The following is a 13,494-nucleotide window of genomic DNA, read 5'->3' as shown; positions in this document are numbered from 1 at the left end:
TGCGACAACTAGCTGCCATACTTCTGTTGGTCTCTAGACCATCAGGTGCAATTTAATGGCCCAGTCTTTGAGTGGTTCTCCAGATGTGATTTGCATCTCATCTGCTTGTGATGTTATCAAGCACGAATGACGATTAATTTCAGTGTTGGACAGTGTGTCAGCTGCTTATATCATTGTCAGTGTACAACAGGGCACCTTATTGGATGCTGTTCCCCAGTTGTGCTTCAGGTTTTGTCCAGTAGATAAACTAAGCTGCCATATGGACTGATATCACATCTAAACTTCAGCTGTTAATAGTCTAACTCACATCAAATTCCATCATTCCTGAACTTGCTAAGTGGCCAGTCAAATCATTTTGATTTTAATTTTCTTTTCATCCTTTTCAAGTCAATTCATCACCTCATACCTCTCTTAACTCCACTATCCACTGTGATTTCTGCACTCCTCTCAGGTGATGATTTTAGTTGCATCATTAATTGTTTCAAAGCTGAGCCCCTAAGGTCTGGTATTCCCTCACAACTTTTCAGCCTCTGTCACTCTCAGGTCCTTCAAAACAGCCCTTCAAATGTTTATTTTTGATTCTGCTTTTAGTCATCAGTGCTGATATATCTTTGTGTCTTAATGTAGGTTTTCTTTTGAATAGTGTTCGTATGAACCACCTTTACTCTTTATTACTTTATTAAAAAGACAATATGTCACATTAAAATGTTCTAAGTTATTATGATGATTGTATTTCTCAGATTGCTTTTGTGATAGCCTCACATGTTTTCCTACATTTCTTCATCCCGGTTTTCCCTTTTTTATATAAGCTCTGTACTTTTTAAATTCGGCTTGATTGTTCACCAAGTAGCTATCTGTGGAACCTTACTCTGTGCAAATGTGTTGCTGCATTTCCTTACTTGGTAACTAACGTCATTCACAGTATTTCAGATTTCAAAATGCTTTGGATCTCAAGGCCATGAAATACACTACTGCAAATAATTTAAGATAAGTTAAAAAACCTGAATTAACTTCAGTTTGTAATTAAGCCATAGAAAAATCCATGAAGTACTCAAATTCATCAGTTTTCAGAAAGTTCAGCAGATGTGAAAAACATTAGACCAGATGCTTTTGAAGTATCAACCAAAGTCTTGAAAAATGCAAACAAAAAACTCGAAGTGGCCCAACTAATTGACATATTTTCTTGTATTATGTTAAATGCCCTGCTTCTGTATGTTCAGCTAAACTGTGTCTGCACCTTACCATGTAGCAGGTTTGCTGCCACCATCTAATGGACATGCTTGGTCCAGTGTGGTAGAAGAAAGCCACTTATTGGTCTAGCTAAAAGAGACTCATGTATTTAACAAGTACTTTATTACATGTTAGCAACTAGTTACAAGTTACATTGCTGTAATAGATATTGTTACAGAAACAATGAGAAGGCCTGGATTTTAGGCCTTACTCTTCCAAGATCCTTGGCTACTCTACACACAGTTCATTATTTCATCATCATAGTAGGTGATGCTTACAGCAGTCCTCAGTATTAACCACTTCAGACACATATATAGCACCTGCCACCTATGTCACCTTTCGAGCATGGTCAGTTTTGTTAATGAGATTCCTCCTGGCCTTATTTTTATCTTTATGCAATTCACAGATTTCAGTTTGGATCAAGTTAGCCCCTCAAGGTAAATTTGGGATCCTTTAAACTCATAGAACTCACAGAATCCCTACAGTGTGGAAACAGGCCCTTTGGCCCTACAAGTCCACACCAACCCTCCGAAGAGTATCCTACCCAAACCCATTCCCCATTTCTCTACATTAACCCCTAACCTACACATCCCTGAACACTATGGGCAATTTAGCATGGCCAGTTCACTGAATCTGCACATCTTTGGATTGTGTGAGGAAACTGGAGCAGCCAGAGTAAACCCAAGCAGACACAGGGAGAACATGCAGACTCCACACAGACAGTTGCTAGAGGCTGGCATCGAATCTGGGTCCCTGATACCGTGAGGCTGCATTGCTACTGCATTGCTATTAATCCACTGAGCCACTTGGATTAAAAATTCTCTTCTGGTGTTAAACATCTTCTGCTCTGATGTGTAATGGAGATTAGCTTGTTAGTTTGACATAACATTTTGAACAAACAGAAACAATTCTTTTTTTTCATTTTCCTTTTAGGTGTCATTTTCCTCGCTTGTTTTAACTATTGTCATATTGGTAATAGTTATAGTCAAAACTGCAACATTTGGACCACACATGTGAGTGTTCTCACTTTAACAGTGATTCATGGATTTCTTAAATAAATGTGACAACACAACAGTGAAAAATATATTGTTGAAGACTTAAGTGTGTTTGGGTTTAATCCTGATTTTATTGAATTCTACTTCTGCTTTGTTTATGTTGAACAGTTGCAAATTTTAAATTTGTGCTAAACATTCTCTCAAATTGGCATTGTTAGTATCTTCTGTAACTGGATGCCAGTCTCTTTTGATCAAGTAATAAAAACAGAAAGTGCTGGAGAAGCTCAGCAGGTCTGGTAGCATCTGTGGAGAAGGAAACAGGGTAAACATTTCAAGTCCAATGTGACTGTCCTTCTTGACTTCAAGGTCTCCAGTATTTTAGTATGTTGCTTATATTCTTATGATTAAATCTTTACCATTTTACAGCCAGATGCTATTTCTTTAATAGCATGAGACCCATTTTAACAATTAATATGTTTAGTATTTGAACTGGATATTGTAATTTCCAATGTGTCAGAAGATGGCCTATTTCACAAATCCAATCAACAGGGTAGAATTATTTTGTTAACAGTAAATGAACTAACAAAATAATGATTCCCTGTGAAAGACTTGTTTTAAAATGTTTTTTTTTAGCATTGAGGATAACCAAGAAAGTTACATACTTCCTGTTAGTATTATTTCTCTGACCAGTGATTGCTTTGAACCTGATTGATGCTATACAACATCAAGAGGATTATTGTCTCTCACTATGTCTTCATTTACCAGCACTTCCATACTGACTTAAATTGTGCTTGTATGATATTTGTCTGTTTCTGGTTTTGTTCTGCAGGAATCCAGTTTCTTGATCTTAATATTTTAATGAGCTCTTCTTATCTATAAATGGGTCGGTTGTCCTGCCAATTAAATTGGCCACAGATATCCTCAGTGGAAGTCGCCTGCAGTAATCCCAGCTGTCATTTAAACATAACAGAGTGGGTGCTTAAGGAATGTCCGCATTAATTTCTACTGTCTCAACTTGAAGTGCTCTTTGGGAGGCAGTGTTTGAATAACTCATTAATCAAGATCTAATCCAAATCTTGCACATTGCTGCTTTATGAGGCTAATCCTTTGAGATGTAAATATAATTTAAGAATATAAATAAACAAATTTTCACTTTTAAAGTGCATTTCACACCCTTAGATGGCACTAGCTGCCTCATAGTCATTTGTGTATTTTCAACGTACAATCACTTTTATAATGTTTGTAGATCTGATAAATAATTTATGCACAGCAAGACCGCACCTGTAATAAGATGGGGAGTAACCAGTTAACCTTATTAGGTGGTGGATAAATACTGATCAAGACTTTTTTAAATTTTCATTAATGTAGAAAAATCATTACAATAATGGTTTTTGTATTTAAGGAGGAGATATCTGTCATGGTACGCTCTTCCAGAAGATTAAGATGTATGGGATTGACAGTGACTTGGCTACAAGGATGCAGAACTGGCTTGTCAATGGAAGACAGAGGGTAAAAGTGGAAGGGTGTTTTTCTGGCTGAAGTTCCATGACTAGAAGTATTGCTCTGGGATCTGTACTGGGACCTCTGCTGTTTGTGATTTGTATAAATGACTCGGATGAAAATGTAGATGGATGGGATGGTAAGTTTGCAGATGATACAAAATTGGGGGAGCTGTGGATAGTGCAGAAGATTGTCAAAGAATATAACGGGATCAGTTGCAGATATGGGCAGAGAAATAGCAGGTGGAGTTTAATTTGGATAAGTGTGAGGTGTTGCACTTTGGGAGATCAAATGTTAAGGAAAAGTATACAGTTAATGGCAGAACACTGAACAGTATTGATGTACAGAGGGATCTTGGGATTCAAGTCCATAGCTGTCTACAAATAGCCATGCAAGTAGATATGGTGGTAAAGAAGGCATATGGCATACTGGCTTTTATTGGTCAGGGAACTGAGTACAAGAGTCAGCATGTCATGTTGCAGCTTTATAAAACTTTGGTTAGGCCACACTTAGAGTATTACATTCAGTTCTGGTCACTACATTACAAGCAGGATGTGGAGGCTCTGAAGACAGTGCAGAAGAAGTTTTACCAGGATGCTGCCTTGATCAGAGGGTATGAGCCATGGGGAGAGGCTAGAAAAGCTTGGGTTGTTTTCTCAGAAACAGTGAAGGCTAATAGACGTCTACAAAATTATGTGATATGTAAATAGGATTGACGGTCAGATTCTTCTACCGTGTTGAAATGTCTAATACAAGGGGGAATGCATTTAAGGTGAGAGGCAAAGTTCAAAGGAGATGTGAGGGGCAAGTTTTTTACACAGAGAGTGATATGAGCTGGGAACGCACTGCCAGGGGTGGTAGAGGAAAATACATTTGGGGCTTTTAAGGGACTTCTAGATAAACGCCTGAATATACAAGGAATCGAGGGACATTGACCAAGGGCAGGCAGAAGGGATTAGTTTAATTTGGCATCATGTTCTGCACAACATTGTTGGCTGAAGGGCCCGTTCTATGCTGTACAGTTCTATGTTATGAATACTAGACTTTATATGATGGTTATGTTTTCAACTGTCTCCTTTAATTCAAATTAAATGAACTGGTTTGGAAAGGGGGTAGAACCTTCTCCTAAATCTGCCTGCAGACAAACCTATATGACCTGCTTGTTATAGAGACAACAACATAAATTGGAACATACTCAAACTCACATCAAAATGTGAAATCTTGACACAAAGAAGAAACTGTTATGACTCATAGACCCATAGAATGTCAGGTATATAAGAAAATGGATGAGAAATGAAAAGTAATTGCAGCTACATCAGGCACAAGAAAAAGGACTGCTTTTTGGTTAGTCACTAAGTGGAGTGCTGGTGAGAATAAAACCACTATTTGAAGAAAGGATTTTGGAGAGTAAAAACTATACAAATTCCAGAGGATACTTTGCTATTGGAAATCCACTACATTATGCTTAGAGGATTGAAGAGGATTTAATCTATGAGCATATGAATTAGGAGCTAGAGTAACACACTTATTCCTGATGAAGGGCTTTTGCCCGAAACATCAATTTTTCCTGCTCCTTGGATGCTGCCTGACCTGCTGTGCTTTTCCAGCACCACTCTGATCTAAACTCATTTCTTCAAGCCTGCTCTGTGACTCAGTAGAGATCAAGGCTGGTCTGATTGCTCCTCATTCTCACTTATCCCCAATAATCTTTCACTCCCAAACTTATCTTTCTAACTCTGGTTTAAACAAAATTCAAGGATGCTGCTTCTATCACTTTTTGAACAAAAGAACTCCAATGACTCATGACCTTTTATGAGAATAAAGATTCTTATCTTTATCATATTTGGATGATCAGTCATTTTTAAATGTAACTTTTAGTTCTAGACTCTCCCACAAGAAGAAACACTTTCCACGTCCACTCTGTGCAGACCTGTCAGGACTTCATTTGCTCCAATTAAGTCAGCTCTTACTCTTCTAAACTCTGTTGAATACAAACCTAGCTTGTTCAAACTTTCTGCATAAGACTGCCTACTGATTCCATGTATTAGTCTAGTAAAATAGTAAAAGGACAATGGAAGTTTCACTCTAGTAGTGCAGGCAGAGAAGAAAATCCTGCTTAAGACAGAAGAAGCTTAAGATTTTTTGAGAGTACCAGACATTTGATTGATGTGTTGTGGGGATTTTGGATATGTTAAGGGGGAACATTCAACAGGCCTGGCAAGTTCTGTCTAGAGAAGAACAGAATTAGTATTTTGAGTCCAATATAACTCTTATCTGAAGAGTCATATTGGACTCAAAACTTTAACTCTGTTTTTCTCTCCACAGTCGCTCTTCAGTTTCTCAATCACTTTCTGTTTGTATTTCAGATTACCAGTATCTGAAATACTTTGTATTTATGTCTTTCTTGTAGTTTTCTGTTTTGGTTGCCTGTTAAATAATGTTTAGTTTTTAAAAGCAAAGTTCTACAATTGGGTTCTGAAGAAGCATTTACTCAGTTTCGCTCTCCACAGATACTGCCAGGCCAGCTGAATTTCTCCAGCATTTTCTGTTTTCATTTCAATGTTTAGTCTACATTGATTGGTGCACATTTGTTAAAACATAGTATCATCTTATGGGATCTTTTGAGTTGGTAACTGGAAAAATCATATGTTTTAAAAAAGTTATGAGTCTCTACAGGATCATAGCACCATATTTTTGGTCATAGTGGTTCAGTCTACTTTACAAGGAGACAAAACTGTTGTTTTTGGAATTAAAGATGCAACAGATTAATGACATTTTGCTGATCATTGAATGATTTCAGATGAAGCATACAGCTAAAATAACACTTCAAATATTTTTGATTTTTTACCTGATCGAACATGTAGAACTGAATTCTGTTTTGTAATAAAGCAGCAATTTTATTACTGATGTAAAATCTGCTACCTCATAATTTCATTTGTTTCCATTAGTTAATTCAGCAAATTAAATAACAAAGCTTTTTTCAATGATTGAAGGCTGTTAGCTGTGATTGCAAGAACCTTATTCCATTAGCAGAAAAGTCTAACCCACAATTGGTGAGTGAAGGTAAGCATTATTGAAAGTGGTGCAGTTTGGCAACCATTCTTTAGTTGGTAAGTGCAGAGAGCCAGAAGAACTTTGTATTAATTAATTGTGATTTAAATCATCATGTAGTTCATTAACTAAAACATTCTCCACATGCTCTCTTTTTGAAAGTAGTGCCACTTATTCCGCAAGGACCATTAGCTATTTTTTAATTATATAAAAATTTACTATCACACCAGGGGTTTGTCAAAGAGTAAAGTTTTGGTGTGTGAGTGATTACAACACAAACTGATTATTAGTATAACTGCTTTTTGCTTCTTATGTCTGTCAAGGTTGTCATTTTAAAGGAATGAAAAACTTAGACTAAAGTATGAGCTAAGTCAGCCGGCAGTTTTTTTGTTATTGAAGGTTTCCTCCCATGTGAAATTTGTTAGCACAATGTTCTTCCTTTATTTTCATATCCACTACTTAATACAGCAATTAAGGGTTACTTTGAATGCAATAAATTTTCCACCAGTTCTCACTATTCCATAACTTTCCAGTCCTATAGTCGTGCCAGCTAGTGCAGATTGAGGGCATCATGCCAACTGACAGGCTGCTGCACTGATATACTAGTCTGGTGGACCAACTCTTTATTGTCCCACTTGGACCTGCAATAATTGCAGCCAAGACAGAAATAGACCCTTTACTCTTTAGATGACTTGTAGCTAGTTTAATGGCTTTTGGTGGAATTCTTTCTGTCCACAAGCAGGTTATTGCTGATTTTAGAAGAAGACAGGGAAAATAGTTCCATCATCACTTTCAAAGTCCTTCTTTCCCAGACTATTGATTCCAATCAGCCTTTGTTGACATTTGCAATTTACCCAGTCTAGTTCTGATGTACAAGCCTTCATAATATATTGAAGGATAATAGGATGGATTCCAATTTGTCTTATGCACATTAAGCTTCAGTGTCCCCCGTTATCCAAGGTGAAACAGAGAGGGAAACGTAAAGCTCATTTGTTGCTCATGCATCCTTAAACCAATGGGTGTGAATTCCCCAGAAAGCAGTGAATATCCATATTTAATGGGGTATTTACTTAGATTCAAGGTTGTCAAAATCTTAATAGTCACATGAGTTACTTTCAGCATTTTAATAGTCTTTTGTCAGATTTTCAAAGGTAATGACTTAAAGTTCATATCAAACTGAAATATGACACATGGAAAAATGTTTATATTATTAATAAACTCCAAAATAAATATTGACATTCTTGGCACCAAAATCTAAAAATATGGCCAAAAGCAACATGGATTACAACTTACAATCATTTCAGTATTTACGATCATCGCAAAACATCTTATTTTCAAAAAGTTGTATCTGTAGTATATCCTATCATGTCATGTACCACAGTTCATTCTACTGTCATTCTCATCACTTTTTCTCCACTGGTCAACTATATAAATCTCCACTTGTGGTGCGACACACCTACTAATCCAGAAACAGAAATGTATATCCAAAGGAAGATAGACCTGCAAACCCAATCGTCTGGGTTCCCTTGTTTCTCTTACTGTTATATTTCTGTATGTAATTTCCAGATGTCATGTAAACTTACATATATTTTGAATGTACTAATTAACTTCCTCAGCTTCCCTTCAAATGAATCATGACTTCCTTTAGCTAAACATAAACAGTTTAGCTACATGTTTACGGCCAAAACACCACTTCTGCACATAATATTGTGTGTACAGTTCATTGCCCTACAATTCATCGTGGTTCGTATGTCCTAGATTAACCTATCTTTTGTCTCTTTCCGCTCCCAAATCAATGCCTGAATGAGTTTGGTATAAACCAAAGTTACATCATGGCTCTGATGAATGTGGAAGCTAGGGTACTTGTGGAAATAAATAGTGATGTTTTGAAAAGAGTTTATATTACAGAAGAGGAGGTGCTGGACGTTTTAAAACATATAAAGATAGATAAATCCCTGGGACCTGATCAGATGTTTCTCAGAACTTGTGGGAATCTGGGAAAGATTGATGGGTCCCTTGCTCAGATATTTGTATCATTGACAGCCACAGGGGAGGTACTGGAAGATTGGTGATTGGCTAATGTGGTGCCATGGTTTAAGAAAGGCTGTAAGGAAAAGCCAGGGAACTATAGAGCGGTGAGCCTTATGTCAGCAGTGGGTAAGCTGTTGGGAGAGAATTCTGAAGGACAGGTTTTACAAGCATTTGGAAAGGCAAGGACTAATTGGGGATAGTCATCATGGCTTTGTGTTTGAGAAAGCATGTGTCACTAATTTAATTGAGTTGTTTTGAAGAGGTGACAAAGAATGATGAAGGCAGAGCAGTAAACGTTGTCTACATGGACTTCAGCAAAGCGTTTGACAAGGTTCCACTCAGTAGAATGGTTAGTAAGGTTAGATTACACGGGATCTGGGGGTGCTAGCCAATTGGATACAAAATTGGCTTGGAGGTAGGAGACAAGAGGGTTGCTTTTCAGACTGGAGGCCTATGACAAGTGGTGTGCCATAAGAATCAGTTCTGGATCCACTGCTTTTTGTCATACATATATGATTTGGATGGGAATATAAGAGGTATGGTTAGAAAGTTTGCAGCTGACACCAAAATATGGACAGTGAAGAAGATTATCTAAGAGTACAACAGAACCTTAATCAGATGGGCCAATGGGCTGAGGAGAGGCAGATGGAATTTAATTTAGATAAATGTGAGGTATTGAATTTTGATAAGGCAAACCAGGACAGGACTTATACACGTAATGGGTGGGGCCCTGGGTAGTGTTGCTGAACAAAGAGACCTAGGTGCAGGTGCATAATTCCTTGAAAGTGGAGTCGTAGATAGACAGAGTGTGAAGAATGCTTGCCTTCATTGATCAGAACATTGATGTCATGTTGTGTCTGTGCAGGTAACATTGGTGAGGCTACTTTTAGAATACTCCATATAATTCTGGTCACCCTTTTATAAGAAAGATGTTGTTCAACTTGAGAACAAAGATGTATGGAGTCATAGAGTCATGCAGTATGGAAACAGAACCTTCAGTCTAACCAGTCCATGCCGAGCATAATCCCAGCTGAGCTGATCCCACTTTCCTGCGCTTGGCCCATGTCCCTCAGAACAATTCTTGTTCATGTACTTATCCAGGTGTCTTTTGGATGTTGTAGCTATGCACAAAGCACTCTGTGTCAGGACTGGAGAGTTTGGGCTAAAGGGAGAAGCTGAATAGGCTAGGGCTATTTTCCCTGGAATGTCAGAGGATGAGGGGTGACCTTATAGAGGTTTGAAAATCATGAGGGGCATGGACAGGGTAAATAGCCAAGGTCATTTTCCTTGGGTGGGGGATTCCAAAACTAGAGGGGAAAGATTTAAAAAGGACCTGAGGGATAACACAGAGGGTGGGGCATGTATGGAACAGGCTGCCCGAGAGAAGTCATGGAGGCAGGTTCAATTGTGGCATTTGAAGGGCATCTGGGTGGGTATATGAGTGGGAGAGGTTTGGAGGGATGCGGGTCACGTGCTGGCAATGGGAGTAGCTCGGAATGGGATGTCTAATCAGAGTGGATGAGTTGGACTGAATGGTCTGTTTTAGTGCTGCATATCTCTATGTCTCGATAAATGCATGTGGATTACCACTCCCCCTTCATTCCAAGCAGCTTGTCCAGCATTTAATCTTGGATAATCTAAATTTTTCTCATGCTAACATTGGAAAAGCAGAAACTGTCATTTTCTGCCCCTACTGTTCATTCTCTACCCTTGCTTTTAGTTACAGCTTTCAACTTGGCAAACCAGACTCTGCCTTGATGTTCTGTTTGACTTCAAGTTAAGATTTTGACTCATATCTAATATTTCTACATTTTTTTCATTCACTTGTGGGACCTGGGCATTGATGGTTGGCCAGCATTTATTGCCTATCCCTAGTGCCCTTGAATTGAATGGCTAGTGAGGGCATTTCATAGTTGAAAGTTATCCCATTGCTGTGGGTCTGGAGTCACATGTAGGCCAGACAGGTTTGGATGGTAGATTTCCATCTTTTGTGAGCTAGATGGGTTTTTCTGACAATCAGCAATAGTTTTGTGGTCATTCGTAGATTCTTAATTCCAGACATTTTTTTTATTGAATTCAAATTCTACCATCTACCATGATGGGATTTGAACCCAGGTCATCAGAACATTAGCTATGTTTCTGGAATAATAATCTAGCAATAATACCACCACCCCATTGCCTTAGCTGCCCCTGCTTCCTGTAACTGAAGTGCTTATCCGTGTTCCTTGTTTCCAGATTTAGCTATTCCAGTTCATTTCTGGTCATCTCCTCATTGTATCCATTCATATATTTCAGCTCTTCCAAAACTCTGCCTATATTCTGTCACACTTGCCCCAGTGCCTTAATATTTCCGAAGAATTAAACATTTGTATTTGTGCCCTTAAATTACTTTTAAGGCCTGGCATTTTTCTATTACTAATCACCTCTGGCTCTCTAAAACCCCAGCGCATACTTCCTCCAACTCTGACAGGTGAAGTTTAATTTAGATAAATGCAAGGTATTGTATTTTGGTGGGTCAAACCAGGGCAGGACTTACACAGTCAATGGTAGGGCCATCATTATACAACTAAGAGATTTAGGGGTACTGATTTATAGATCATAGGGTGTGGAAGAAGGCTTTTGGCATGCTTTCATCTGTCACACCTTTGAATATAAAAGGTGGTATGTCTTGTTGCAATTATACAAGTTGTTGATGAGGTCACATTTGGAATACTGCATGCAGTTCTGGATGCTCTACTGTAAAAAAGGACATTATTAAACTAGAAAGAGCACAGAAAAGGTTTACCAGGATGCTACCTGGACAGAAAGATTTGAATTATAAAGTGACATTGGACAGGCTGGGACATTTTTTCCCTGGAGTGTAGGAGATTGAGGGTTAAACTTGTAGAAGTTTATAAAATCATGTCTAAAACTAGAGGGCATGGGTTTAAGATGAGAGGGGAGAGATGCAAAAGTGTCCAGAGGGGCAATTTTTTCATAAAGTAGAATGTCTGGAACAGGTTGCCAGAGGTAGTGGTGTAAGTGAGTACTATTTTGTAATTTAAGAAACATTTAGACAGGTACATGGATGGGATAGGTAGGGAGGGATATGGAGCAAACACAGGCAAATGGGACTAGTTTAATTGTGAAAACTGGGCGGCATGGGCAAGTTGGACAAAAGAGCTTGTTTCCAAGCTGCAGACCTCTATGACTCTATTAGGTACATACAGTCAGACACATACACAAATCAGACAGTGTTTACTGCTGTTCATACTACAATAAGTCCCAATGAAGATATTATCTCCCAGATTTCAGCTGCACCTGGGGATTTTGGGCATGGCTGGAAGAATCATAGTGAGAGCAGTGGGGATTGGGGTTATGAAGGAGGGATAAGGTGGGTTGCTGTAGGGAGTTTCCCCCCCCCCCCAACCTTTACAACCGTGGTCCACCTCAAAACTGCTGGATTGCTTGTCTGCCTCCACAGACTGTAAAATCACTGCAGAGGTAACATAAATTCTTAAGTGTGCAGGTGCTTGATGTCTTACTCTCATACCTGTAATATGGTGGACAGGTCAAGGTGGAGGGGGAACTGGGTGGTAAAGCAGAGACTGGACACTTGGCTCCTTTTAATATATGAACAGCAGCCAGTAAATTCCCCCAGGTTTTTGTTGAACCACCATCCTTTCAATTCCACGGCTTGGTGAAAATTTCACTAGACTAGTAATCTCGAACCCCACACTCACATTCTGGGAACATTGGTTCGAATACATCATGCCAGATGATGAAATCTGTGTTTGAAGTTTTTTAAAAATTCTAGAATTAAGAGGAAGGTTAATGGTAGCCATATCAATTTTTATAAAAATGTGTCTGGTTCACTCGCCATTTAGGAAGAAAATCTGGTTTCTTATCTGCTTTTACCTAGGTGTGATTCCATTTCAGCAGGGCTAGAATACAAGAGCAAAGATGTACTGCAGAGGTTGTATATGGCTCTGGTCAGACTGCATTTGGAATATTGTGAGCAGTTTTGGGCTCCCTACCTAAGAAATGATGTGCTGGCATTGGAAGGAGTCCAAGGAGGTTTACAGGAATGAAGGGCTTGTCACATGAGGGGTGATTGAGGACTCTGGGTCCATACTCAATGGAGTTTAGAAGGATGAGGAGGGTAACTAATTGAAACTTATAAACACTGAGAGGTCTGGATAGAATGAATGTGGAGAAGAAGTTTCCTCTAGTAGAAGAGACAAGTCATGAAGATACAGCCTCAGGGTGAAAGGACGACCCTTTAGAACTGAGTTGAGAAGGAATTTCTTCAGCCAGAGGGTGGATAATCTGTGGAATTGATTGTTACAGAAGGCTGTGAAGGCCAAGTCAATAAGTGCGTTTAAGACTGAGGTAGATAGGTTCTTGATTGGTAAGGGGATCAAGGGTAATGGGGAGAAGGCTGGAGAATGGGGTTGAAAAACAAATCATCCAGGTTTGAATGGTAGAGCAAATTTAATGGGCCATTAGCCTAATTCTGATCCTGTACCTTATGGTCTAAAGGTGGACAATTAAACAACTAACACAGGACTTTGAGGTTCCAGAACTGATGTTCTGATGAAGAGTCACTGGATTTGAAACATTAACTTTGTTTCCTTGTCACAGATACTGCCAGACCTGCAAAGTATTTCCAGAAACTGTGATTTATGTTTCAGATCTCCAGCCTCCA

At 38.8% G+C, this 13,494-nt stretch overlaps 1 protein-coding gene across 3 annotated transcripts in view; it reads left to right on the top strand.

Annotated features, from left to right (window-relative positions):
* The window catches only part of slc38a11 (solute carrier family 38 member 11), an 83,325-nt gene that overhangs the window by 32,488 nt on the left and 37,343 nt on the right, over nucleotides 1–13,494 (top strand). For all 3 annotated transcript variants that reach the window (XM_072579489.1, XM_072579488.1, XM_072579490.1), the window contains one exon: nucleotides 2,164–2,243. In XM_072579489.1, the coding sequence (XP_072435590.1) occupies nucleotides 2,164–2,243 (80 nt within the window). The remainder of the gene's footprint in view (nucleotides 1–2,163; nucleotides 2,244–13,494) is intronic.

This window comes from Chiloscyllium punctatum, chromosome 10 (genome assembly GCF_047496795.1).
Source record: "Chiloscyllium punctatum isolate Juve2018m chromosome 10, sChiPun1.3, whole genome shotgun sequence".
Classification (NCBI taxonomy): Eukaryota; Metazoa; Chordata; class Chondrichthyes; order Orectolobiformes; family Hemiscylliidae; genus Chiloscyllium; species Chiloscyllium punctatum.
The sequence above is the reverse complement of the archived record's forward strand: the minus strand, read 5'-3'. Positions and strand labels throughout refer to the sequence as shown.